The sequence below is a fragment of the Ailuropoda melanoleuca genome, chromosome 8 (assembly GCF_002007445.2).
Source record: "Ailuropoda melanoleuca isolate Jingjing chromosome 8, ASM200744v2, whole genome shotgun sequence".
NCBI classification, from domain to species: Eukaryota; Metazoa; Chordata; class Mammalia; order Carnivora; family Ursidae; genus Ailuropoda; species Ailuropoda melanoleuca.
The window spans coordinates 90,177,794-90,203,657 of NC_048225.1; the positions used below are offsets into that span (position 1 = coordinate 90,177,794).

The 25,864-nt window shown below is 38.2% G+C and overlaps 1 protein-coding gene across 1 annotated transcript in view; it reads right to left on the minus strand.

Annotated features, from left to right (window-relative positions):
- The window catches only part of KCNK2 (potassium two pore domain channel subfamily K member 2), a 207,607-nt gene extending 188,836 nt beyond the window's left edge, over nucleotides 1-18,771 (minus strand). Inside the window, exon 1 of the mRNA XM_019810277.2 lies at nucleotides 18,453-18,771. Coding sequence (XP_019665836.1) covers nucleotides 18,453-18,486 — 34 coding nt within the window. The 5' untranslated portion in view covers nucleotides 18,487-18,771. The remainder of the gene's footprint in view (nucleotides 1-18,452) is intronic.
- Nucleotides 18,772-25,864: the final 7,093 nt, after the last annotated feature.

Genomic DNA, 25,864 nt, shown 5'->3' on the forward strand with positions numbered 1-25,864 from the left:
AGATGGATAGTGGTTTCTAGGAGTTAGGAAATTGAGAAGAAATTGACAACAAAGGAGTTACATGAAGGAATTGTAGGGGGATTGAATTTTCTTTTTTTTTTTTTAAGATTTTTAAAATTTATTTATCAGAGAGAGAGACAGCCAGCGAGAGAGGGAACACAAGCAGGGGGAGTGAGAGAGGAAGAAGCAGTCTTCCCAGTGGAGCAGGGAGCCCGATGCGGGGCTCGATCCCAGGACCCTGGGATCAGGCCCTGAGGCAAAGGCAGATGCTTAACGACTGAGCCACCCAGGGGCCCCATGGGATCGAATTTTCTGTATGGTACTGGGGTGATGGGTTCATGACTCTATGCATCTATGCGTCACCCCCTTGAACTACACAACACAAAAAGTAACTTTACTATATGTAAATTTAAAAACTCACCCAGATGTCAGGAGATGACAGGATGGAATGTAGACTATGACAAAGGGGTCTAACTGTATTAAAAATGTATGATATATATCAAAAACCAGGGATGTACTGTATGGTGACTAATATAACAAAATAAAAATTATTTTAAAAAATTTAAAAAAATGTATGATACAACATCACTAAAGGGGGTATGGAAAAAAGTTGTTGACCTAACTTTGGAAAACAGTATTTTTACTAGACACTGTAGGTACAAAGGCAAAATGATTTGTCTGAACATATACTCAAGCTGGCAAATTTGCTTCTCACAATGGTACAGTTTAGCAATTCTGAAACTAAATGTATACTATAAGTTGGGAAAATAAGTAAATAAATTGTGGTAACAGGAACCAGGTTTCTATCTGTCAGAGAAAGGAGTGACAAATAAGCAGGGGGTTGGGGAGGATTAGAATAAACTCCATGATGCTGAATTATAATCATCAATTTCAGTATGAATTCATGTATATTTAAAAAATATATATATGTAAAGCATCCTTTATATAAAATGTACATATGTATATATGTGTGTATATATATGTATATATGTGTGTATATATATTTATAATCCTATCTTGTGTCACATACAAAAGGTAGATAAAGTGTTAAATATAAAAATAATTTTAATATTTTAGTAGGACTTCTGGGCAACACTTAGAAGCTAATAAAGAAGTATCGTGTGGCAAGATACTATAAATAAAGACAATAAACAAATTTAGAAAACATGTTTGCAATGCAGATGCCAGATAAGGGTTTAAAAGCTATGATTATATGAAAAGAGCTTTAAAAATTGACAATAAACAGGCAACAGACTAAGAAAAATGAGAACAGATATAAATAGGCAATTCGCAGATGAGCAAATCCAAATGGCCAGCAAATACATGTAATTAAAAAAAAATTCCCTAATAGGGAAATGGAAAGTGAGCTAACAATAAACCACCACTTTAAACTTATCATACTGACAAAAATTTTGACCAGTGGTAACATCGTCAGCAGGGATATGTGGAAAAAGTATTTTCTGCACTGCTGGTGGAAATTAAAATGGGTACAGCTCCATTAGAAAGTAATCTGGCGCAAATAATGAATCATGGAACATTACATCAAAAACTAAGGATATACTGTGTGGTGACTAACATAGCATAATAAAATTATTATTAAAAAAAACAAAAGAAAGTAATCTGGGAACATTCATTAAAATTAAAAATGCATAAACATTTTGACCCAGCAATCTCTTTCCTGGGTATATATCCCATTGAAATATAACCACCAAAAAGTAAGGATATGTGAGCCCAGACGTTTATTGTAGCACTCTTTGGAGTGGCAAAAATGTGTACACAAAGAGGTAAATTATGGTAATCCACAAAGCACAATCTTATAGTTCATATCTGCTAACCTACAGAGATTTCCCAAAGCAATTATTCCATGAGAAAAGTAAAGAGACCAAAAAAAATGCCCTGTATATAATATGATTTCATTTTTGTAGAGTAAACCACGACAAAAACATATACACACATGTATATGTGTACACACGTGTATATTATAGGTATACGTGGATATATGTGAGATGAGGTCTGACAGTCATTAGAAGCATTACAGAAGACTATATATAAGACTACACTCGTTAAGGGTAGGTCTGTACTGGCTAATGTTTATATTAATTCAAGTGGTTGGAGTAGGAGTGGCAAATATGAGAGGAAGGAAAAGAGAAGTAGGGACCAAAAGAAGAAATGAAAAAGGAAATAATATACCGAAATGCAAGCATTATGATAATCTGATTTACATAAAATTATGTTCCTGTGTATATGTATATTTTCTGACCTATGTGGGCCATGTACTGTGTGTGTTGTTCTGAGCACTTTGTATGTACTAACTTATTTAGCCTTTGGAACAACCCCATGAGGTTCAAATTATTATTATCCTCATTTAACAAATGAGGAAATTAAGAGATTAAAGAATTTTCCCAAAGGGACATGATTATTTAGCTCCTGGGCTTGGACTTGAACCCAGGCAATGTGACCCTGAAGCCTTGGCTGTTAACCACTAGACGCATTGGCTTGTACATCCAGGACGTATCATTAAGCTAAATATACCATCACAGTGTAATGTGTATAATATGATTTCACTTTGGTAAAAGAATACATTCCTATAGATACCTGTTTGTTCGAGCAAGAAGAAAGTTGGAGGAGTGTAATCTGTAAGATGTTAGCTTATTAGCTCTGGCGGGGGCGAAAGGGGATACAAAGACAACGGTGGGACAATTAACTTTGCTTTTATATTATCACTGAAACATATATGATAAGCAGTCAGTCTCTTAGTGGAAAAAATTAATGAATCACTGAGGGATTTTTTTTTTTTTCATTTAGGGCTCTTTGATATTTAAGTAACATTTGTTCAGTGGGAGTTTTCAGACACGAAAAGCTTTATGAAGGAGGTGGTATTTAGCACATAGGTAAGATTTTTGAGAGGTCAGAGGAATAATATGAGAAAAAGCTTAGGGCAGCAAACCACGAGTCATCTTTAAAACATATATTGCTTCAGGAACCTGAGCTAGTGCAAGAATTTTTGTATGAAAACGGTGTTAATAAGCCTGGAAGCCTGCATAGGTATCTATAGCCTTAACGCCAGGATTGGGAGCTTCTTATTGCCTGTGCAAGTGGACTGGGCACCTGCAACACTAGGCCTCTTCACGTCATGAACAGATGCTGCGAGAAGCTGACATGGATGCTGTGTGGCCACCTGACACAGCCCCAGCCTTGGCTCCAGCCCCCAGGGAGCCCTCGACCGAATACTGGCCCCACCCAGGATTGTTCTAGTCCCTGCGACTGTCACCTCTGATCCACAGACTGCACCAGGTATCCAGATGGGGCACTCACCCCACTGGGTCCCTATGCCTTCCTCGGGTACATCCTGTCACTGCTACTTTGCCAAAAGTCAAATAAATGTTTCCATCCCAAAAGGAGCCACGGTTCCTTTCTCCAGCTCGCTTCTTGGCAGCAACTTCACTTCTGCCTCTAGGTGGAAAATTTGGCGCTTCTCCTCAGTCTCTTAAAGGCAAGAACATCCAAGGCAGGAGGGCGTAGTGGGTGGGAGACAAGCAAAACAAAAGAGAGCAGAAGGTAAAGCTTAAGGTGAACTATCTGGGGTCAAGCATAACGGCCTCCACGATCAACCTAGCTTTGAGCAACTTCTCTCATCGAAATTTTATCCCCAAGATCAAAATTGCAGACTAAAAATGTTTTTTAGAAATTTGCAATGGTTTTGTGCCATTCCCATCGGTAGTGAAAATAGTTGTCAACACAAATGCAGGAATTTGGTGCTCATTAAAAGACATCCGCTGGTTGATAGGCTTTAGCTGTAATATATACATACATATACTTAGACACAAAATCTGTTTATAACATGCCCAGGTTCACTAACGAGGGCACTCAACTATTGAGCACCATTGCTGTAGTCGTTTAAAGTAAAATACTGTCATGTCTTTCCATTCTCAAAATGCTTCAACGTAAAAAAAATAATAATTAAAGAAATGCTTCAGAGTAACTCAATTCAAACTATAAAATAATATTGAAGTGACATACTTATGGCCAGGGGGCAGATATTAAAAGGTGATTCATTAGGGGTCACTGAACTGACACGTTCAGTTATGCACAGCTGGGTAATATAGCAGGAATTCTCTTTGTCAAATAGGGGTGCGTGGAAAGATGTCTTTGTAATAGAGGGCTGGCTGGAGCCCAAAGAGTCCATGCATTTCTAAGAATAAATTTCTTTCCTAATCTAACTGTACAGGGGGAAAAAATGCAACAACAAAAAACAAACTAAGCCTTAGAGAAAGCTCCTGGAATGTAAGATTGGTAATGGGAAAGGGATTTACACAGCTGTTTCACAGTAGCCAGAGCTCCATTAAAATGGACTACTCACATTGTAGGGTCACTTCCTTCAGTTTCAAAATCTGTAGGCTGTGGAAAACCATGTGTACACAACCTTACTGTTCATACTGGGCTATTAGGTAACTGGGCTCTTTTCCTTCATTCTTAGTAATTCTTTTATACTCGTGTGACTTTACCCCATTGATGAAGCCACTTCTAGACTTACAACCTCTGGGAAGGAAAGAAGACAAAGAAGTCAATCATAGACATTTGAGTTGCAAAAGCCAAAGTCCTTATGTAAACAGTCCTGGTGGAAAACTTGTGATGCATGAAATGCAAGGGTTTTTGTTTTGTTTTTCTATTTCAGAGAACATAAAGATGACCTAGGCTGGAAAAAGAGAAAAAATCAAAGAAAAGACGAGACTAAGTACCCCTGAATCCTTGGGAAGGGGCCCCATACATTCCCTTGATCTTAGGCCAAGTCAGGTGGCGGGGAGGAAGCACACCCTCAGACAGGTTTGGGGATCCAAGGGGAGCTTGGGGCCTGGAACCTGCTTCAGCAGACCTCGCTCAGGTTGTAAATTGTCTTTAAAATGCACTTCGCTCTGCTTGTCACGCTAGCCTTTGAGTAGCAACAGCTGCATAAGGTGTCCAGCTGAAAGGGGCCTGAGACAGCATCAGAGTCCCCCTGTGGACCAAAGTGGTACAAGGGAATAGCCACACATTCCTCATGTCTCCTGAGGGGCTCAGAAATTGCCAAACAGACCTGATGAGGCCTGATGATACCACTTGTGAGGACTCAGTAACCACACTCGGCACAGCAAATGGTATCAACGCAGACGTCAAAGCAACCACGTCAAGGACTTGGACTCCCAAAGCACCAGAACCTAGAAGCCTACATGGGGTTTGAGAAGGTCCTGAATTGACTGGAAAGATGAGAATTGACTGAAACAATGGAAGAAACACCAAACTCACCCAAGATTAAATTTTTACGAAGTAAAGTGGAGAACTTGGAACAAAAGTTAAATTCACTTTATAGGAAAATTAAATGATATTTCTTAAATGTCCAGGTTGAGAATAGGCTGAGAATCATACACACTTCATATGACTCTCTCAAGCATAATTTTTCACTGTTCAGAGACAGTTGGCCATTACTGTAAAGTTAGAAAATATGTTCTTAATATCCAATATCCAGCTATCATCTATCAATGAAAATACATATTCTGTGATTTAAAAACACTTGGATCATTTACTATTAAAATGATTCAGGCTTCTCATCACTATTGAAATGTGTTTGTTTATACTGGAAAGTTATAGTCTGGCAGTACAGGAGAATTATAAAAGGAAATTAAAAGCTAATATCCTATGTATGACATTTTAATTGGAGATTCTTTTTTTTTCCAGGTAGGCCCTATACCCAATATGGGACTCGAACTCAGAACCTCAAGATCAAGTGTCACATGCTCTACCAACTTAGCCAGCCAGGCACCCCTCATTGGAGATTCCTTAATCCCAATAATTTGTCTGAGTGTATGTGGTGGGATCAAAGAATAAAGTATAAAACAAATTTTTTAGAATTCACACATCTAAGTGAATACCATCTTGAAATAATCACACTGGAAAACCACTGGGATCTAAAGGCATTGATGCTGAATATAGTTTTAGAAGTCCTCTTCTGAAGTTGGCTTCTGAGATAGTATATAAGCCCCAATAAGAAAATAAGTGCCGTCACTAGGTTTTAACCAATTTGCAAGTCATTCAAGAAAAGCAGCCTGAGAGTCTTTGTAAGTCATACTTTATCTTTGATTATTAATAATATTTCAAGTTTGATACACTTTTTTAATAAATTTGGTCCCAAAATTATTAACAGAGTTCATAGCACAAAACCATCCTTAAAGAATGCCCACATCACACTTCTGAAGGGCACCAAATGAACTACCAAAGGCAGAAATTGTACGAAATGCAACTCATTCCACAGGGGAAAAAACGAGAGTTAATACTGGGAACTTTGACCAATAGATCTAGGATGACTCGTGTTGCACAAAATTCTGCTGGATTTTTTTTTTCTTAATAAAATGTGGTAAGACATCGTGGTCTCCTTTTTAAAGCAAAACAATAATGTGATGTCAAAAAAGAAAAGCATAATAGAGGCAAACTAGCTGGAGGGTTCTCTATGCAGAATATCCAAGCATACCGAGAAATAGAGAACACAAGAAGAGACGACCTATGACATCTCTAACCTCAATCTCATTAACAATCTTCCTGTCCTGCTCCTCAAAAGGATTGATTGTACGTGGTATGTCTGAATGTTGCCTATCTTTACCCTCTGATCCCAACCACATAGAAGATGAATTGAAATGTTCCAAATATTATTTTATTATCCATGAATACAGTGAGTTTTTAATATTTAACAAGCATGAATTCATTAGCACCGACCAATCAGAACTGAGGCAGCAAGAAATGAGCCCTAGCCGTTAACAACTGATATTGTCACACTGGGCGTCTCAACCGAGTATCAGCCCTGCTCATGGGTGTTTCTCAAGGGGAGAAATAGCTCCTGTTTACATAGAAATTGTTTTGTTTGCTTATTTGTTTGTCTTTGTATGAATTCAGTAAGAAACAGTCTCTAATTGCAACCCATCTATTGGAAGGCCTAGACTTTGTTTCAAAAAAGGTAAAAAAACAAACTGAAAGTAAGCAATTTTATTGATTCAGAAGATTTTAAAAGCAAAGTGATATCACTCCACTAACAGAATCAGGCCTTCTAATTTTCTATAATAAATATAAAACTTACATGGAGTCCAGGTTCTGTAGGAGAAAAGTATGTTACGTCCTGTTACCGATATAGTGGAATGGGGATAAAAGGGCTGGTTTTATCGGATCCCGAGGACGAAGAAGATTGCCAAGTTACTCCAGAGAGCAACAGGTCTTTCTTAGACTGCTTTTCTCGTATTGATGGAGAATTGCCTTCCAGAATGCTTTCCAGAGCTAGCCAGCTTCATCTCTTGCTTGCAGCAGCCCTTAGCTCTCCCTCTTTCTCTGATTTTGCTCTGGACTCCTCTCAATCCATGGGCCTCATAGCAGCAACTTCGATCATGTCCCTTCACTGCATAAAACTTTTCAAGAACTTTCTATCGCATTTCTAAGGAAAGATCAAGTCCTAAGCATGACTACATGTTCCTGAATGATCAGCCCTATTTCTCCAACTTCATGTTGAACCTCTTTCCTTTTCACTCACTGTCTTCCAGGCACACAGGACTGGAAGTTCTTCCCATCCTCTGGCTGTGCGCATATACGCTTCCTGTTGTCTTCATCAGTTCGTTCCTACTTAGCCTCAATTTCCGCTTACCCATCACTTTTAAAGAGGCCTTCTAACTAACTGACTCTCCAGTTAGTTATTTTCTTATCATTATGACCTCAAGGATTTAAACATTTGATGGATTTCAGTTCACTGCAATTACTATCCTGTTCAAATCATCCCATTTTTGGCTCAAATATCCCATTAACCGATGACATAGCCCTCTTAGTCCTGAGAGCTTCTTCACGATATGATATGACAAGATGTTCCATGGTCATCTTCTACATTTCTTGACCCACACTTGAAGTCACACATTTCTCAAAAATGTCTTGACTTCTTTTAGTAAGAAAATGGCATTAAGAAGACCACAGTTTTGGTGCTGAAGATTCTCATTGCTACTGGGTGTTTGGTCATCTTTTCCGGGTTTTTCCAATGGACATGGTTGGGAAATATACATATACCTATATATTACATCATGCATAATATATTACATACCTACCCCATTACATATGTTCTTAATCACATATATACACTTTATATACTATATGTGTGTGTTTATATATGTATGTATTTTAAATACCTTATGAGTTAATAATGATACTTGCAGTTCAAATTCAGTACTGAAAGGTTTTACTGAACTTTTATATTTCATCTGTATCTCATCTTTTTTCCATATCAAGAACCCTGGTTCTCAAAGTCACAGGGGATGATAGAATTAGACTATATTATAATTATTCATTTGTCTTATTCACATTCCTTGCAGAATAATCTCAAAATAGTATACTAATAGTACCAATAATATGATTACCGAATACATTGAAAATTTTTGTTTAATGTATACCATCCCCAATATCCACCTATCTTTTTAAAGATTTAGTTATTTATTTGAGAGAGAGAGAGAGAGAGAGCACAAACAGGAGGGGCGGAGGGAGAGGGAGAGGGAGAGAGAATCTCAAGCAGACTCTGTGCTGAGCCTAGAGCCTGACGTGGGGCTTGATCTCACAACCCTGAGATCATAACCAAGTGTGTGGATGCTCAGCCAACTCCGCCACCCAGGGCCCCCACCTATTTTTAATAATTATGCTATACATACATTATCAGAGTGTATACTCATTACTGTCATATTCTCTCCTTTTCAATCCTTATTTAATTACAATTCTTCAAGTAACAATACATTTGAGGCTTTCCGCAGGTATTCATTGAACAAATAAATAAAGTGCTTTATTTTTTCAAAGAAGTGTTTCAAAGTGTGAACTTACGAGTCAATCAGTTCTATAAGGGAGCCCTGGTTTATTGATTTTGAGAGTTCACCACAGGGTCTAGACCTCTGCTCTACACCCTTTAGATCTTACCAGGAGCTTCCTGCACTTAACTGCTACTGGATTGGGCAAAACCTCTCCCAGTCAGCTGATGTTCTCAAATTGGCCTGCCATGCTTTTCAGTAATTATTGTCAACTATTTTGAGTTTCTCCTGTTTGCAGAACCATCAGATGACTTATTGCTTTTCTCTGCTTTTTTCCACACAGACTTTTTTTTTTTAAAGATTTTACTTATTTATTTGCGTGAGAGAGAGAGGGAAAGGGAAATAAAGAGTGCAATGTTGGGGGGGAGGAGAAGGGGGAGAGGGACAAGCAGACTCTGTGCTGGGCAGGGAGCCTGATGCAGGGCTCAATCCCATGACCCTGAGATCATGACCTGAGCCAAAATCAAAAGTAGGATGATTAATCAATTGAGCCATAAAAGCACCCTCACGGACCTCTTTTTAAAAGTCCCCTATGTACCCAGTACCTAACAGAAACATTAAATAAACAAGAATAATCCAATAAATAAACTGTGTAATTATCATGTGAGCTATAAAGGAAAAGTACATTATGTTATGAAACAAGTACTTTCAATATTTTGCTTTTCTTGCACTTTTTCCTGTAGGGAATGTCTTTCCCTCTTGTTCCATCTACTCAAAAGGTTATAGAGCTCTATGGTGATAACTAACTCATTTCCTCCTCTTTCTGGATCCTAGGCACATTCATTACCTAAGAAGGAGAAGGGCTCTGCTTGTTGTCTCAAGAACAGGTAGGACTAGCTCCACTGGACATTTCTAAAAAGACTGCAGAATACAAAAATCCAATTTCTATTATAACTGTGTCCCATGCGTCCTAAGTGAGCAATTTGTCTTTTGTATACATCATTCCCAGGCTTGGAACACCACTCCCCATATACATAAAAATCTTCTTCTGCCATGGGCAAACAGCTTTATTTCTAATACTCATTATTGGCCAATGCTTTTACCAAAGCCTTTACTTCAGAAAGCTAGACTGTATTGTCTCTGCGCGTCCAGAACCTCAACCCATCCATCATCTTATTAGACTGATCTCTCCCTCTTTCTGGCTCCTACTATGAACACAAAAATTGAGCTAAAATTTCTGGCAGCTAAAACATAAACTTTCATATTAGATACCTTGTCTCCCTCTCTCTTTCCTTTCTATTTCCCATCCTGAACATCTAAAACCCTAGTATAGCTTTCAGCGTTTCACTTACCTTTTACTTCACTGCCTCAATATCCTTACCGCTTCTCACTTTCTCGGTACCTCCACCAGCCTTCTGGCTGCCAGCTCGCCACTGCAGTTACTCTCTTAACTCCCAAGTCCAAAGAACACCCATTAGCCTTTTTTGGGGTCTTTATCTTTACATCAGTTATGGCATTCGATACAGTTGACCATTCCCTTAAAATCCCTCTTTTGGCTCCACATACCGCTTTCCTCTGAATTCCCACCTCTGGTGTGGCTCAGTCTCAGCTTCCTCTCTGGCTCTTCTTTCTCCACCTGCCCATTATAAATTGATGTCACCCACTTAGAAATGCCCAGCCCCTTCTCAGCACATTTACTTCTCCACATCTTTCACAGCTTCATCTATGGATTTAATCCTGAGTTTTTATTTCCAACTCAAGAGTCATATTTCCAATGACCTAATGGGAATTTTCCACCTCCTAGAATTTGATGTCTCTAACTCAAAATATCATGCATCTAGCTTTCTTCTTCTTAGTATATCCACTTAATTCGTTTAATAAGTATTTATTGAGCCTACTACGTACCAAGATTATTCAAGGCACAACAGTGAATTAAAGGGCAAAAAAAATCTGCACTGTGGAGCATTCAGTTCAGGTATGAAGATTATATTCTAATGAGGAATTTACATTATGGTTTTGTGGAGACATTCTACATGAGTGTATATTACGTTGCTTTATTCTTTCTCCCACAACTATACAACAATGTGCACACAATAATTTCTATCACCACATGCACAATAATGGACATTTACATTATTTCCCATGTTTTGCAATTAAGAAACGTTGCAGTAATAGCCTTAGACATCTGACATCATCCATCTACATATTTGTAGAATGAAATAGAAGCAGAATTGTTAGGTCTCGGATTATGTACATCAGTAACATTCATATACATTCAAAAGTGTTTTCTATGAAGATTGCATCAATTCTAACTGTCACTGGTAATTTATAAAAGCATATGTTTACAAAAGCATATGTTTTCCCACACCTTTGATAACATAGATATCAACATATTTCCCGTACGATTTCCCAAATGTTTTCCCCTTCTCTTCCTATGTGTGAAATTAAACTTCATTTTATGTTTAAAAGTCAGTTTTATTTACTTTATGCTTGCTTTCCTGTGTGTGTGTTTGGCCTTTTTCTACTTGGTTGTTAGGCATATTCACGTTGGTTAGTAGGCTTTCTATATACATATCTGCATATACATATACGAGCTCTCTGTCTATGAGATAACAGGTATCTATATACTAGTAATGAAAAGTAGAAACAGAAATTTTTAAAAGTATCAGTTACAACAGCTCCAAAAAATGAAATACCCAAGTATGAATCTAACAAAAAATGTGCAGAGTCTATATGAGGAAAACTGTAAAACAGGATAAAATGAAGCAGAACTGAACAAAGGGATTAGACGGCTCAAATATTAGTAAGATGTCAACATTCCCCAAATTAATCCATAGCTTGAACACTTATCCAAGTCAAAATCCCAGCAGGACTTTTGTAGATATTGTCCAACTGATTTCAAATTTTATAGGGAAAAGCAAAGATGTAGAAAAACCTTCGAGGAAGAACAAACTTAGAGGAACTCACACTACATGATTTCATGTCCTACTGTGAAGCTATACTCATCAAGACAGTATGGTATTAGGGAAAGTATACATACATAAATTAATGGGACAAAATAGAGAGTCCAGAAATAAACTTACAAAAATATAGTGAACTGACTTTTAATATAAGTACAAATGCAATTTTATGGATAAAAGACAGTCTTTTCCATGAATGGTGCTGAAACCATTGGCATTCACATGCAAAAGATACATGCCTCCATCCACACCTCTTACTTTATAAAAAATATTAACTTAAGGTGGTTATGGGACTAAATGTAAAACATAAAACTACAATCTTCTGAAAAAAGAACGCTCAAGAGTAAACATTCATGAGTTGGGTTAGAAAAAGCATCGTTAGATACAACACTAAGAACTTGATCCATAAGAGGAAAAAAAATGGATCAGTTGTGCCTCATCATAACTAAAACGTTTTTCTCTGTAAGATGTGGTTAAGAAATTGAAAAGCAGAGAGTGGAAAATATCTTCAAATCACAAATCCAACAAAGAATTTATACCCATAATTTTAAAAGAACTCTCAAAACCAGCAATAAGAAAAGAAAGATCCAGTAAAAAATGGACAAAAGGTTTGAACACATGTCACCAAACAGGATATTCAGATCACAAACAAGCAGATGAAAAGATGCTTGGGGCACCTGGGTGGCTCAGTCGGTTAAGCGTCTGCCTTTGGCTCAGGTCATGATTTCAGGGTCCTGGGATTGAGCCTCACATCAGGCTCCTTTCTCAGTGGGGACCCTGAGAAAGGAGCAATTGGACTTCTCCCTCTCCCTTTGCCCCTCCTCCCGCTCTTGCATGCTCTCTTTCTCTTTCTCTGTCTCTCTCTCAAATAAATAAATAAAATATTAAAAAAAACAAAAAGATGCTCAATGTCTTAAACCAAAATGAGATGCCATTGCACCTTATAAGATGCACTTATTAGAGTGGTTAAGAAATGAAAACAAACGAACAAATAAATGGACAATACCAAGTGCTGACAGGAAGGCAGAGTAACTACAAATCTCATACATTGCTGGTACGAATGCAAAATGGCAAAGTCCCTCTGGAAATTTCCATTTACCGTATGATCTGCGATCCCACACCTAGGTGTTCATTTACCCTAGAGAAATCAAACTTATAGTTACACAAAAACCTGTGTGTAAAACAAATTATATGTAGAGCAACATTGTTCAGAATCACCAAAAACTGGACACAGCCTGAGTGTTCTTCACTGGTTGAATAAACCAACACACTCTGGTACAATAAAATACTGCTCCACAATGAAGGGAAAGGAAGTATCTATGGACATGACAACAGGGATGAGTCACAGATGCCTTCTACTAAGTAAAAGAAACCAGACTCAAAAGTTTTCAAGCTGAATGATTTCACTTATATGACATACTGGAAGAGGCAATATTACAGAAACAAAAAACAGGTAAGTGGTCCCAGGACCTAGACGTGGGGAGGTTCCATGACAAAGCGGCAGCACGAGAGACTATTTTGGGGGTGAAAGAACCGTCCTTTATCTTGATTATGGTGCTGGTTACAAGACTATACATTGGTCCAAACTCACAGAACCACGCATAGAAAAATTAGTGAATTTTACTTCATGTGGATTTTGAAATAAGTTTAAAAATATATACAAAACAAAAAGCTGCGTTCAGTGAGCAGATCATCTCACCCTGAAGGAGTGAGAATCCTACACCTTTCTCAAAATAAAACACATCTTAAAAACATGAAGGAAAAGAAGCAAGAACTTTTTCAGGACTACACTAGTCAGAACTCTAAACTGTCAAGGTGTGAAAAGAAATTGGTGGCTTTTGCACATGACTGTTTGATTCATTTTGACCTCTCACCTCAGGTTTCAAAAGGAGGAAAACAGCATGAGGGAAACAAAACACTTTGGCATCATTCTATGTGATGACCTGTAATCACATCTCTATTAGCTCTGCTGCACTTAGTCTAACTTAAGAGTCCGTTTCTCTCACAGGAGAAAGGAACAATCCAGATAACACTATCTGAGCAATGCTCATGCAGAACAAGAGAAGGGCTTCTCTAAGCTTCATTCTATTCCATTCAAATGCATCAAAGTCCTCTATTCCACAATTTCTTCTTTAAGCCTACCTTTTCATGAAATATCCCTGAAATACCACCAACCAAAACTATTGCACAGAACATGTGGCAATGTTAACCCTTTAAATGAAAAGAAAATGAGGAACTGGGCTAAAAGAGTCTCTCTTTTTTTTTAAGGTTTTATTTATTCATTTGACAGAGAGAGAGAGCGAGCATGACCAGGGGAGCAGCAGGCAGAGGGAGAAGCAGGCTCCCTGCTGAGCAAGGTGGGCTAAAAGAGTCTTGCACAAAGCTACTAATATGAAAAAAATCAACATGCTGCATTTCAAAATCACTTAGTGGTTAACTGTGAGATAGTTGGATTCTGCTGCTATATAGTTTTCTGTTTTTCTCTTGCACCTATAAATTGTGGTTCCTGCTGGCTAAAACCTTCAGTCATACCAAGGAAGACTTCTGATGACTAGACTCGAGTCAACAGATATAACTATGCCTTGAGTCTCAAAATCTGTGCCTGCAAGATTTTGTAGCTTACCAGCCTCTGATGAGCTATGGAGCAGAGTTTTACCGGATGGTAGCACTTCGCTAATTGGTATACATATAATTATTATATAATATATTATAATTATTATATAAATAATAATTTCTGTACTATACATAAAATAATATAGAAGTATAAAGTCCAATTGTCCATATCCATATTATTTCAGCCAAAGAAGGTTGCCAAGATCACAGCTGTGGCCTTGACTCCTTTGTAAAATAAAAAGATTAAATGAGTAAATATGAATACCTTTACTCTCTCGAAGTATCTGGGATATATTGGTAGTGGAGAAGACAGGGAATTGCAGACACTCAGGTTTTCCTGCACACCTGACCGAGGTTGACCTAACGGCACTAGGTCTGCTGTGTGTGTGTGCCTGTTTGGCTGGGACTCTGTGGAAGGCACAATGCAAGGTAAGCGTTAAACCTAGCTAAGTTTAAAGCTCCCATTTAAGCATGAAAGAAGCAGATGAATGATATCTTTCTGGATCGAAATCAGAGATTGTTATAAAACCATTACACAAATTATGCCAGATGCAAAGTCTCATCTCTCCATATTCAACCTTCTCCTTAGACTATTCAGCTTCATTCTGCTTTATTATTCCTATTACACAGCAAATGAAGTAAATGTAGCATCCCTCTCTGCTTTAAGGGTGAGAACAAGTGAAATGATGTACGTGGAAATGTTTTGAAAAGAAAATGGCACTACATAGATGCAAGATAATATTTTCTTTAATAGCCACTGCTGACCCTCGCCCAAATACATAGTAACTTTCCACATAGTAAATCTGACAGCTAGATTGTTATTTCATATCTGTGATGTGGAAACATTGCTTAAGCCAGTTTAAGCAGTAGTATAAGAATGATGGCTCTGCCAAGTGCTTTGCACTTGTAACAAATGAACACATTAAATCAAATCATCAAAATATACTGTCCACATAAAACTCTGGTTTTTGCAGTCACTATAGAAAGATGTCATAGGAAATATCTTGAAGATGAACACTTTCAGTCCTTAAACTCTCAAAAAACCCATTTCTGCTGAGAGTGATTTTGCTGATTACAGTGGGTCCCTTAGGTTGATTAGACACAGGACGGAAGGGAAAATTAATTAGTGATAGCCAATCCAGTGTTTCCACTGTCTTAATCATTGAGGACTGTAGACCGTCGATCAAATTGATTTTACCACCTAACACATCTAATTCATCTAAAAAATAACTTCGTTGTTTCCGTTTTGTATATTCTGATTGCCTTACTCATTCTTTCATTGCACTTATAGGAGTTTTGCTTAATAATTTTCTTATATTAGGAGCCCACTAAGAGAAGAATAGATATTTCTATTGAGTCACATCTTTGGGTAGCATTTAGCACAACCAGGGAATTTAGATTATTTTAAACCAGCTAGAATGACTAGGACCACATAGTCAGAAAGGCCCCTAAAGCTCATGTAGTTTAGCCATCGTATTGTACTCTTACTATAGGCCAAGATGGCACAAACTGTCTCATTTAATCTTTACAGTAGTAATTCTAAGGCGGAAGAATTGTTAGCTCCATATTATATATGAAGAATCAGAAACTTCGAATTTAAGTAATTTTCTCAAGCTCACACAGTTTATAAGTAGGGGGGTCTGGAATTCCAAGAAACATTTGTCTCACTCCAAATACTTGCTTTCCCCACCATTTTGAATCTCCTTGTCTATATCCTATCACCAGTGGCAGGGAGCGCATTTCTCTTGGTACAGCAAATCTTGAACAGTTCTGACTAGAGATTTTTCTGATGTCAAACAACTAACTAGAAAAAAAATATAACGCGCCATAAAAATTCAAGTTATCGTTTGTCATAAGTAACTACATCTTGATCCTTCCGGAGGGTGGAGGGGTTCTAAGCCGACATTTTCCTTTTGAAGATAATCTTCAAAATCTTTTTTTTTTTTTAAGATTTTATTTATTTATTCGACAGAGAGAGAGACAGCCAGCGAGAGAGGGAACACAAGCAGGGGGAGTGGGAGAGGAAAAAGCAGGCTCATGGCAGAGGAGCCTGATGTGGGGCTCAATCCCACAATGCCGGGATCACGCCCTGAGCCGAAGGCAGACGCTTAACCGCTATGCCACCCAGGCTTCCCTAACCTTCAAAATCTTAATCATTCCACCATACATTACCGACTTGGCTTTCATTAAATAATCATATGCTTTAAGACCGCTCTGATGTTGCACCATTTCTTGATTGAGGTCTCAGAATTCTACATAATAAATTCAGATGATGTTACTCTGAAACAGTGTTTGTGCAGAGGATATCAACAAATCTTCTAATTCTTAAGAGAACTTCCCAATGATTCCTATCGAATATTTTTTTCTAATGAGAATTATATTCTAACAGATCTGTCTGTATAAATTATATGTAAAATATACCTCTAAGTAGGAGAAAGAACTGAAACGTTAATGGGATCATTTAAGCTTATCCAAATGCTATATATGATTACCCCAAAGTATTTTACCTTGATGATAATTGTTGCTTAGTTACAGTTCCTGTCAATTCCTACCTAAAGGATCCTACCACCACTTCGAACAAGATGTGGTAAAATCACCTGGATAGCATTTTTGTTACTTATAGTAGCAGAAGGACATGTATTCAGCTTAACAAGTATCTGTGCCAAGTGATCTAGAACAAAATTAGAGAATCACAACAGTGTTATCTGGCATCGTAGAAGATAGAGATGGCAGCTCTAATGAATCTACCTTACCTCTCTAGCTCTCTTCCATTCGGTGCTTTCTCTGTGTTTTCTGCTTCCCTCCTGTCACTCCAGGAAAACTTGGTTTGACTCCAAGAGCCTCGTCATCCACTTGCCTCTCAGTTTATTTTCATGCTCCTTACACCTAAAAAATGATCTCCCCCATTTTGGGGGTTTGGCCAATGTCTTGGCCCATCAATCTTCAGCAGAGGGGGCTCCAAAATAGCTAATTACAATTCCAGTGCTACAAATTAACACCTGGAAATTACATCCTAATTGGAAATCAGCTAATATTTTATAAACTGAGTTGCTCCAAAAACTTTATATCCCTTCAAATAAACAATGAGTTGAACAAACCCTTGTATTAAAAAAAAAAAAAACCCAAGAAGAGAAATGGATTAGAAATTTGATTTTTAAAGAAATTCTTTATTGAAAATAGTAATGCAATGTAACCTCATCATTATGAAGTTCCTGTTAAACAGAATTCAATCACATTCATGGATAAGTTAATAAAGTAGAATCCTGATATGAAAAGATTACTATACAATCCAGACTTTGTCCTATTACCCAACACCAGCATATATTCCACATTCAAAAACTACCTATTAAGTATGTACTCTGCCAGGCACTAAAGATGGACTTAGTTATATTGAATATTTACATAGGGTTATGTTATTGATGAACTTGATTCACATTTCCAAGATCACAACCTTATTCCTATGGAGTGAAAAATCTTACATAGAGACACCTAAACAATTTTCAAGCAAAACTAATTGAATAAATATGGAAATGTAAAAAGGAAAAAAAAATGTCTTAGTTCCCAAGTTTTAGTGTAAACTATCATGGCTTTTCTTCCCCATTTCCAAGATTCTGAGCCATCTATTCCGTGGTAAACAAATAAGATTCACTGAGGAAATAACTAATATGCTAAGTAAATTGCAAATAACATGTGTCAACCTATATATGGAAAAATTGATTACAAGATTAACCATAACATGAAACCAAAGCAAAGATAGCTTAAATGACCAGAGTCCAAACGCAATGGAATGTGTACGTACTTAATGTTCATCAATTTTGCATTGCCAGAATTAATACATCACGCAATAAAAGCCTGATATAACATGCCTATTATATAAAACATGCCCATATGAACGTGCAATTTATTTCAGTGTTGCAAGGTCATGGAAAAAATTCCAGTAACTAACCCTCTGTTGGAACCACCCAATGAGTTTAATTATAGACTTGTCTACGAAGACTCCCTACATCAAATACTCTCTTGGAAATCTACTCCCCATACTCCAGAAATTTTGAAAACAAATGAGATACTTGATTCTTGCTAAGATACTTACAGTAGAAGTTCCTTTTTGCTTGTGAGTTCATCATTTGGGGATGTTTTCATCAGGAGTCATCGTGCTTTTGATCTTTAATGCCGTTCTTCCACCAAGGTTTCTTGTCCGTAATTTCCAAAACAGAGTCACTTGTACTAACAAGCCATCGTCCCATACTGTTTCCTTTCTTGTGTGAATGTTACCCTGTAGATCAATTTCCTGTCCAAAAACACTCCGAAATGAACAAACGCTGCTGTATGCAAGTGAAACGTGCTATTCAAAGACTCTGTCTTAGCAGTTTGGTTCAGAAAGAAATTCCCTGATTGAAATGAGGAACTAGATCCCGGTTGTTCCAGGGAGCTTAAAAGACAGACGTTTCTTCCTCATGAGGGAGCATGTTAAAATTGCCAGCATCGTTTATTCTCACTAGTTTGTGCCTTGAGTACTATTGCACACGAAGCATCCATCCACTGTGTGCCGTCTGAAGACCCTCCCAATTACCACGGTAACAATATCCCAACTATATTTTAACATCAGGCTTAGGATGTTTTGAAGTACACAATGTTTTCCATTCCTGAAAGGACAAAGAGATCTACATTGTCAAAGTTTATTTTTAAGCTCATGTGCTTGCTAAGTGCAGTGGCGAACAGGCTTTCCGTGCCTGTAGTACCATTGCTGGAACCTATTAATGCAAACAGATGAATCGTTGGCTTGCTTCCACAGAGGCTTTTCTTTCTTTCTTTCTTTCTTTCTTTCTTTCTTTCTTTCTTTCTTTCTTTCTTTTTAACCTTATCTAAATTGCCTTGATTATAATTTTTGTTTTAAATCGAGAATGCTATCAGTTTTCTGAGCTTGCTTGTTTTAATTTTATCAGTACAGAAGCCATGTGAGAAAGGCAAATAAGAGGAAGGTTTCAAATAGCTTTGGCTGAGATAAGAAAGTAATTGGAGGTAGATTCCGTTTCAGGAAGGAGTTTGAGGGATATGTGGAGACAGGAAAAATGACAATTTTTTAAAATAAAGGAACCAAAGATATAGAATGAAAGACAATGATAAATAATGAAATGGCGAGAGAGAGAAGAGGGGAGGTAAGGAAGGAGAGAGAGAAAGAAAGAGAGAGGCAACAATTCTTCATGTATTTTCTTATTGTTGGGAAAGCAAATTGCTCTGGTTTGTATAACCCCCTACCAGTCTGTTCAACCCACCAATATTAGCCCACATGTCATCTAATACCAGACTAAGACTTGTGGAAACACATTATTGCTCTATTAAAGCCATAACAAAATACAGCTGAGCAGTGAACATTAGGTGGTAGGGTGACCTCGAGGTAATACAACCCGTATTATGGAATTTCTAGCCCAAATTTTAAACATCTGGTTTTGATATGATAACAAATGTGATAATGTATATTAAATACCAGTATTCAAGTAACATAATCCTTCCATCTGACTCAAACAATGAATGCTTTTCAAATCATTTGAAAGAGAGAGTCATTAGGTAGACAGAGACTTATACATGTGCACAGGCCAACAATGACCCTCCCGTGCACAGGCACACATGTACACACACGCAGACCATATACACTGTCAGGGGACTTTCCAGAAATAAGAGTGGGTTTTTGCTCCTCCTGTCCTCTCTTTTTCAGGAACCCCTTTGCACGATTGCTCTAAACTGCAGGAGACCTGGCTGACATGGAGAGGAAGGGAAGGGAAATGTGAAAAACAATAATGCTAATTGGACCAGACAGAGATGTGAACCATGACCTTTGCTTCATTAGTACCATCTCACGCTAGCATCTGAGCAAGTACCCAGCCAGTCACTGGCAACTTGAAAGATAAAAGACATCAGATTATCCTTATCCTATTTTACCTTCATGGGAAAGGGTTTCTATATTATAAATCCAAATATTACCATATTATTAGATATCCAATAATTCAGCGCTTTAAATGTTGCTGGAGCCCTTTAAATGAGCACCTTAGAATTAGACCAGTTGGTGGAAAAGTACTACTCATGAATGTTTGCTGCCCTTTTATGTTTGCATATGAGGTTGACAGAGTGACCTGGAGGAGGGAGAAGGTGTGTGGAACCCGCAAGGATAACAGATCTGTTGGGAACAATGAGTGGTTGATTAGCATGGGGTTAAGAGATAAGGAAGAGGCTAATGTTGACAGAAGGCTCGTGTATTTTGGAAAGGAAAGCTTGTATAATGGTGTATCATGCAATTCATTTCCATTTATCAAACATCTCCTATGCCCCCAGGCACTGTGCTGAGAACGCAATTTTGTATGTTAAATGTACCAATATAAATGTGTACAACATAGAGAGATAGCAAAGATGAGGGAATGGTTAATTAGGTTTGGCAAGATAAAGGTTGATGTCTGAGCCGCATGTGGGAGATGATTGGAATTTGCTAGGCAGACAACAGGTGGTAGAACATTCCAGACAATCGAATCGGCATATGCAATAGTGAAAGGGCAAAATCATTCTCAAAAGCACAAATGAGGGGCATCGCTGGGTTTTAAAATTTCAGTGACATTTCAGAATGGGCAAGATAATTTGGTCCAGCTTTTTCCCCCTTCCTTGACCATGTGAGCCATCTAAGGGGAGGAATGAATTCTGGTGCACCGTGGCATCACCTACATTCCTGGCACATAACTAATTGACTGATTCACAAATGGTTTTGCCATTCCGCCCATCTGCAAAGACTGTACAGTATGAGTCCATCTCGCTCCAGCAGTATTCTGTGTTCTGTTTCTTCTCCCAATAAGAGGATGCCTCATTCAAAGTATGTCTGCACATGAGGAATATTGAAAATTTATTCACTCCCTTGTTTCCTCCTGATGTTCAAAGCTTCATGAGTCAGGTGAATGGTATTTGAAGGAGTTGGCAGAAAATAAAAACCCCAAGTCCTCTTTCTTGGTTTGAGCCAAACCCAAACCTTTTCAAAGGCGTGAAAACATGCAGCCACATTGGTTTGGTTTTCCCTTCCTGGACCGCTCTTCTTCCTGGTGCTGGCCAGCACCACACAGAAGTCTTGCGACACGAGCCATTTCCATGGAATTTAAAATTCTGCCAAAAACAAGAGGGATTGGAAATTTCGTGAGAATGGTTATTCTTAGGAGCTTTCCATCCCAGATTCCTAACTTGTGTGGCTCAGATAAGCATCTAAAATGCACTGCCAAACCTTCTGAGGTCCCTAATGCACTTATTTCTACTCACATTTCTGTGCAGAGACCTCAAATTTACAGTGAAGGCAATGGTTTGTTGGGAAATTTCTTCTGTATGTCAGCCCAAGGTCCCCTACCTATGTGGAAATGGTTTTGGAATGCCATTTACAACACAAACATTGGGTTTGAATGTCTCCAGAACATGTTCGATTTTTAGATGAGACATGTTTACATTCTTCCAAATCAAAATGACCTACCCCAAAGCAACCCTTCCGCTATTTTCTTTTTTTTGTTTGTTTCTGAGCAACTTCAAAATATAATAAGAATATTTTTTCTTAGCGTATTGTTAAGTGTGTAGCTACTCAAACTCTTCCCATATGTAGACTCATTTTTCATCAGAAGACTAAAACCTAAATTCATCCAAAACCTCACTTACGGGGACACTGTGTCAGTTACTCATTGCTGTGTAACACCCCGGCTCCAAAACTCAAGTGGCTTAAAACAATAGGCATTTATTATTGTTAATTTTCGTACAGGTCAGCATGACAGTTCTGGTCTCATCTGGGCTCATCTGTGCATCAGCTGCAAGTCAGGTAAGTGACTCTGTGATCTTGGCTGGGTTCTTCGATGTGTTTGAAGGTCAGCTGACTGCAGGCTGTGATATGGGAAAGCCTCAGCTGGGACCACTGAGCTCTTCTTCTCTTGTTCTCACTTGTACATGTCTTTCATGCCTTTCTAAAAGGCTAGCCAAGGTATATTCTCAGGCCAGCTTGAGTATGGTTTCAAGGCAATCAGAGGTCAGAGAGGAAGTGGAAATGTGCAAGTGCATTTTAAAGCCTCCGTTTGGGTCAACTTGTTAGGGTCACATCAGCCAAAGCAAGATACAAGGCAAGCCTGGATTCAGTCTTTGGGGGCGTCTACTAGCAAAGAACGTGGATACAGGGAAGCATAGAACATTGGGGCCATTCATGCAATCTATCTACCACAGGAGCACTGAAAGTAAAGAGTCAGTCAGACTCCGTCACTTGGATGGATATCAGTGACTCAACCCCAAGAGTTGTAGAGTTGGCATTCAGTACTAAGCAAGAAGAGGGAAACCACACTCCAACTGGAGTAGGTGGAAAGTGTCCCAAGAAAGAAAAGGTAACACGTCAACATGGCACCTGTGGCAGAGGCCGAGTTGGAGGTATGGCCTGAGACGGCAATGAGGAACACATAAGAGCCAAACAAAACCACCAAGGATGGTGAAACCAACGTTAGCAAACACCAATAGCAAGTTAAAAGATGAACACTTGGGGTGACATCTCTCTGGAGTAATTATCTTGAAGATGGTTGTTTGAGTAGGAGAGCAGTTACCATTGCTTACAGAAGATAAGAATGATTGGCATGGACATGCTGGGAGTGAGGAAAGGGGAGAGCACCAGCATCAAGGGGACACTTGCTTCAAGGTGAGGAACTTTCTAGCCAACAGACACTTCCAGCCAGCACTTTCAGCCTCAGAAGACTGAACATCTAGCATGGTCATACATTAAAATGTTATGCAATATTTCCTGATTTTTAAAACCCTTTGAAAAATATCTACAGCTATAAGTTACCCCCACAGGCTACTGGTCTGTAATTCCAGATGTAGAGGTGTCATTTCCATGGGACAGTCTCTATCTACCTTAAATAGATTCTCCACATTCATGTATTCAGGGCCTACATTAACAAATTAGAACAAATGATTTGCAATTAGAATATAAATAACTAATGCAGAAATGCTTGAATCACTCTAGAGTACCAAACCCATAGTTAAAGGGCTCCCAAAGATATTTTTATCTCCTGAAAGCTTTTGTGTTTCAAGAGTTTGTATTCTTCCATTCTCTATATGGAAGTCTAATGGGTACTTGCAGAATCTCGCGCCAAAGTTAATTGCCCCTTATTTTTAGAATCAACTTACCTGTGACATTTTATCACATAATAACTTTCTGTTATAAGTAAATATGCTTTATTTTGATCCCTCACATTGTTGATTTCTAGAATGCACGTTTTCATACACAGATTTCTTCCTGTAGCATCTAGAAAATATATTTATGATGAAACACTTATAATTCTCAGTCTTGTTTACCTGAAAGATTATTATCCACACTGCAGGTTTCCGGATTTCAAGTGTGTTGATTCAGCTTCTTCACTTGCGTTGTTCAGGCTTCTTACCTCTTTTTGTTTACTTCTATAAGCAGCCTGGAGGGAAGATATTTGAAACCCAAAGACCCAACTATTTCTTTTGCTCTGGGAAGACATCTCTTTCTAGGCATCTGATTCTTGGCATTTTTTGGAGGACTATGTTGTCTATTTCCAGATAAACATGATTTTACTGCAAGTGAAATCCCAAGGGCAAAAGAGAGGTGAGCAGGTAAAGGTGGTTTTCTTTAGCTTCCTAAGCCAAATCTCCTAAATACATCTTCATCACTGTTTTTAGACTTTTACTTGGATCTCAGCAAATACAAACACCCACTCCAAAGCTCAGCATCTTTTTAAATTCTATTCCATAGAAGCCCATACATACCTCTTTTTCCTCCTTCAATTCAGAAATCTGAGAATGCATTATACAGTATATTTTGTGGATACTATTGCTGTGTCTGGATACGTATATTCGTGTTGCATCATACACATCTTATGCTCCCATCTATATTCTCTTGGCACTACCTGTTTCCCAGACCCTCAGCAACTTCCTTCATCGCAGCTGCTGCTAGATCTTGGAGTCTGAAGCGTGATTTTATATCTGAGGCTAAACAAACAACATGTCTGGAGTCCTGGTTCCTCCCACTACTTCCAGACTTAGAAATGAGAAGCACATATCACATGGAGTAGGATCTGGCTTCCCCAAAGCTGCCAAAGGGACCAGGTGATAAAACTTCTTAAGTATTGATGAGTCAACTCCCATGAAGCAAACTGTGACCGACTAAAAGCAGAAGATGAAGGAGAGCTGTCAGATAAATCTCATCTCACTTCTTCCCCCAGATGGGCTTTTAGATGCAGGATTTTGCCATGCTATCTGTCCAAACAATGCTACACGTGGTCAAGCAGGTGCACAGCTGATGGAATGGCTGTCTCTTTGTGGCTCTTTGTGAAGCAGTGGTCAGCATGCTAACACATCATCTTGCATTTGCTTCTCACTGTTCTCTGCCACACTTCTTCTTTTCTCACTCTAGTTACCCTGGAGTTCTCTTCTCAATAAAGCATTAGCACTTAAACCTTGTGTCAAGCTGTATTTTCAAGGGAATTCAAGGAAGGACATCTGTGTCATCTGTGTATGTGCATATAATTATATTAATACAAATATAGTTCATATATATAGTTATATATAATTATATAAAGATACATTATTTATCATATGTATAATCATTTATTTCCCTTTACTACTCTGTATAAAATGCCATTCACATAAAATCCCTAAGTACTGTACAGTGACATTACAACACAAGATAGTAATATGAAGAATTTATGAATCCCAGAGGTTCTTTTATGGTTTTGTTCTGCTTTTTGCTAGTGGAAAAAAGCTTTACACAAAGTAATAGGAACTTTGTAAGATACCAGCTATAAACTTTGGGAAATGATCAGTAACAACACTGATCCTTTAGGAAAGTAGGGTTTGAGACTCTCAAAATTACATATAAATGAGAAGAGCACCTTGAAGACTTTCAGCTTAAAATCTTTTTTCTCTGGTGGAGAGGCCTGAAACCCACGCTCTGCCTTAGGCGCTCAGCTAATAGCAGAAGCATGTTTTAAAATAAATGTCCACTTGGTAGTTCTCCACATGTGTGCTACTTTATGTCACATGGGGTGGATGATAAGGTAAACTCGTAACGCCATTTGTATTATATTTTCACAGCTTAGCAAAACAATACAGCCTTTTTAAATGATTTTGCTTTCATCCTTCTCATCGCTCAATTCTAAATAAAAGCATGCATATTCTAAATAAAGTCAATGCCCCCAGAGGCACCAACCCCCTTGCTTGTAGGTACAAACCAGGGTTTGATGAGAGCAGGCTTCCGCCAATGGCTGTAGAAAGAAATGTTCACTTAGGAGAAGATGCTGTGGTCATGAGATCAGCCCACGTGGAGGTGAGGCTGAGAGGATGTGCACACAGATAGCACAGACATCAGATACCATTTTAGTAATTAACGAGCAGGGCCACTTTTCTCTTTGACATTCTTCTATTTAATATAGCATATAATTGAAATTGTAGTATACCTCCAATGCCTGCTGGACCCACCTTCCCCGCGGA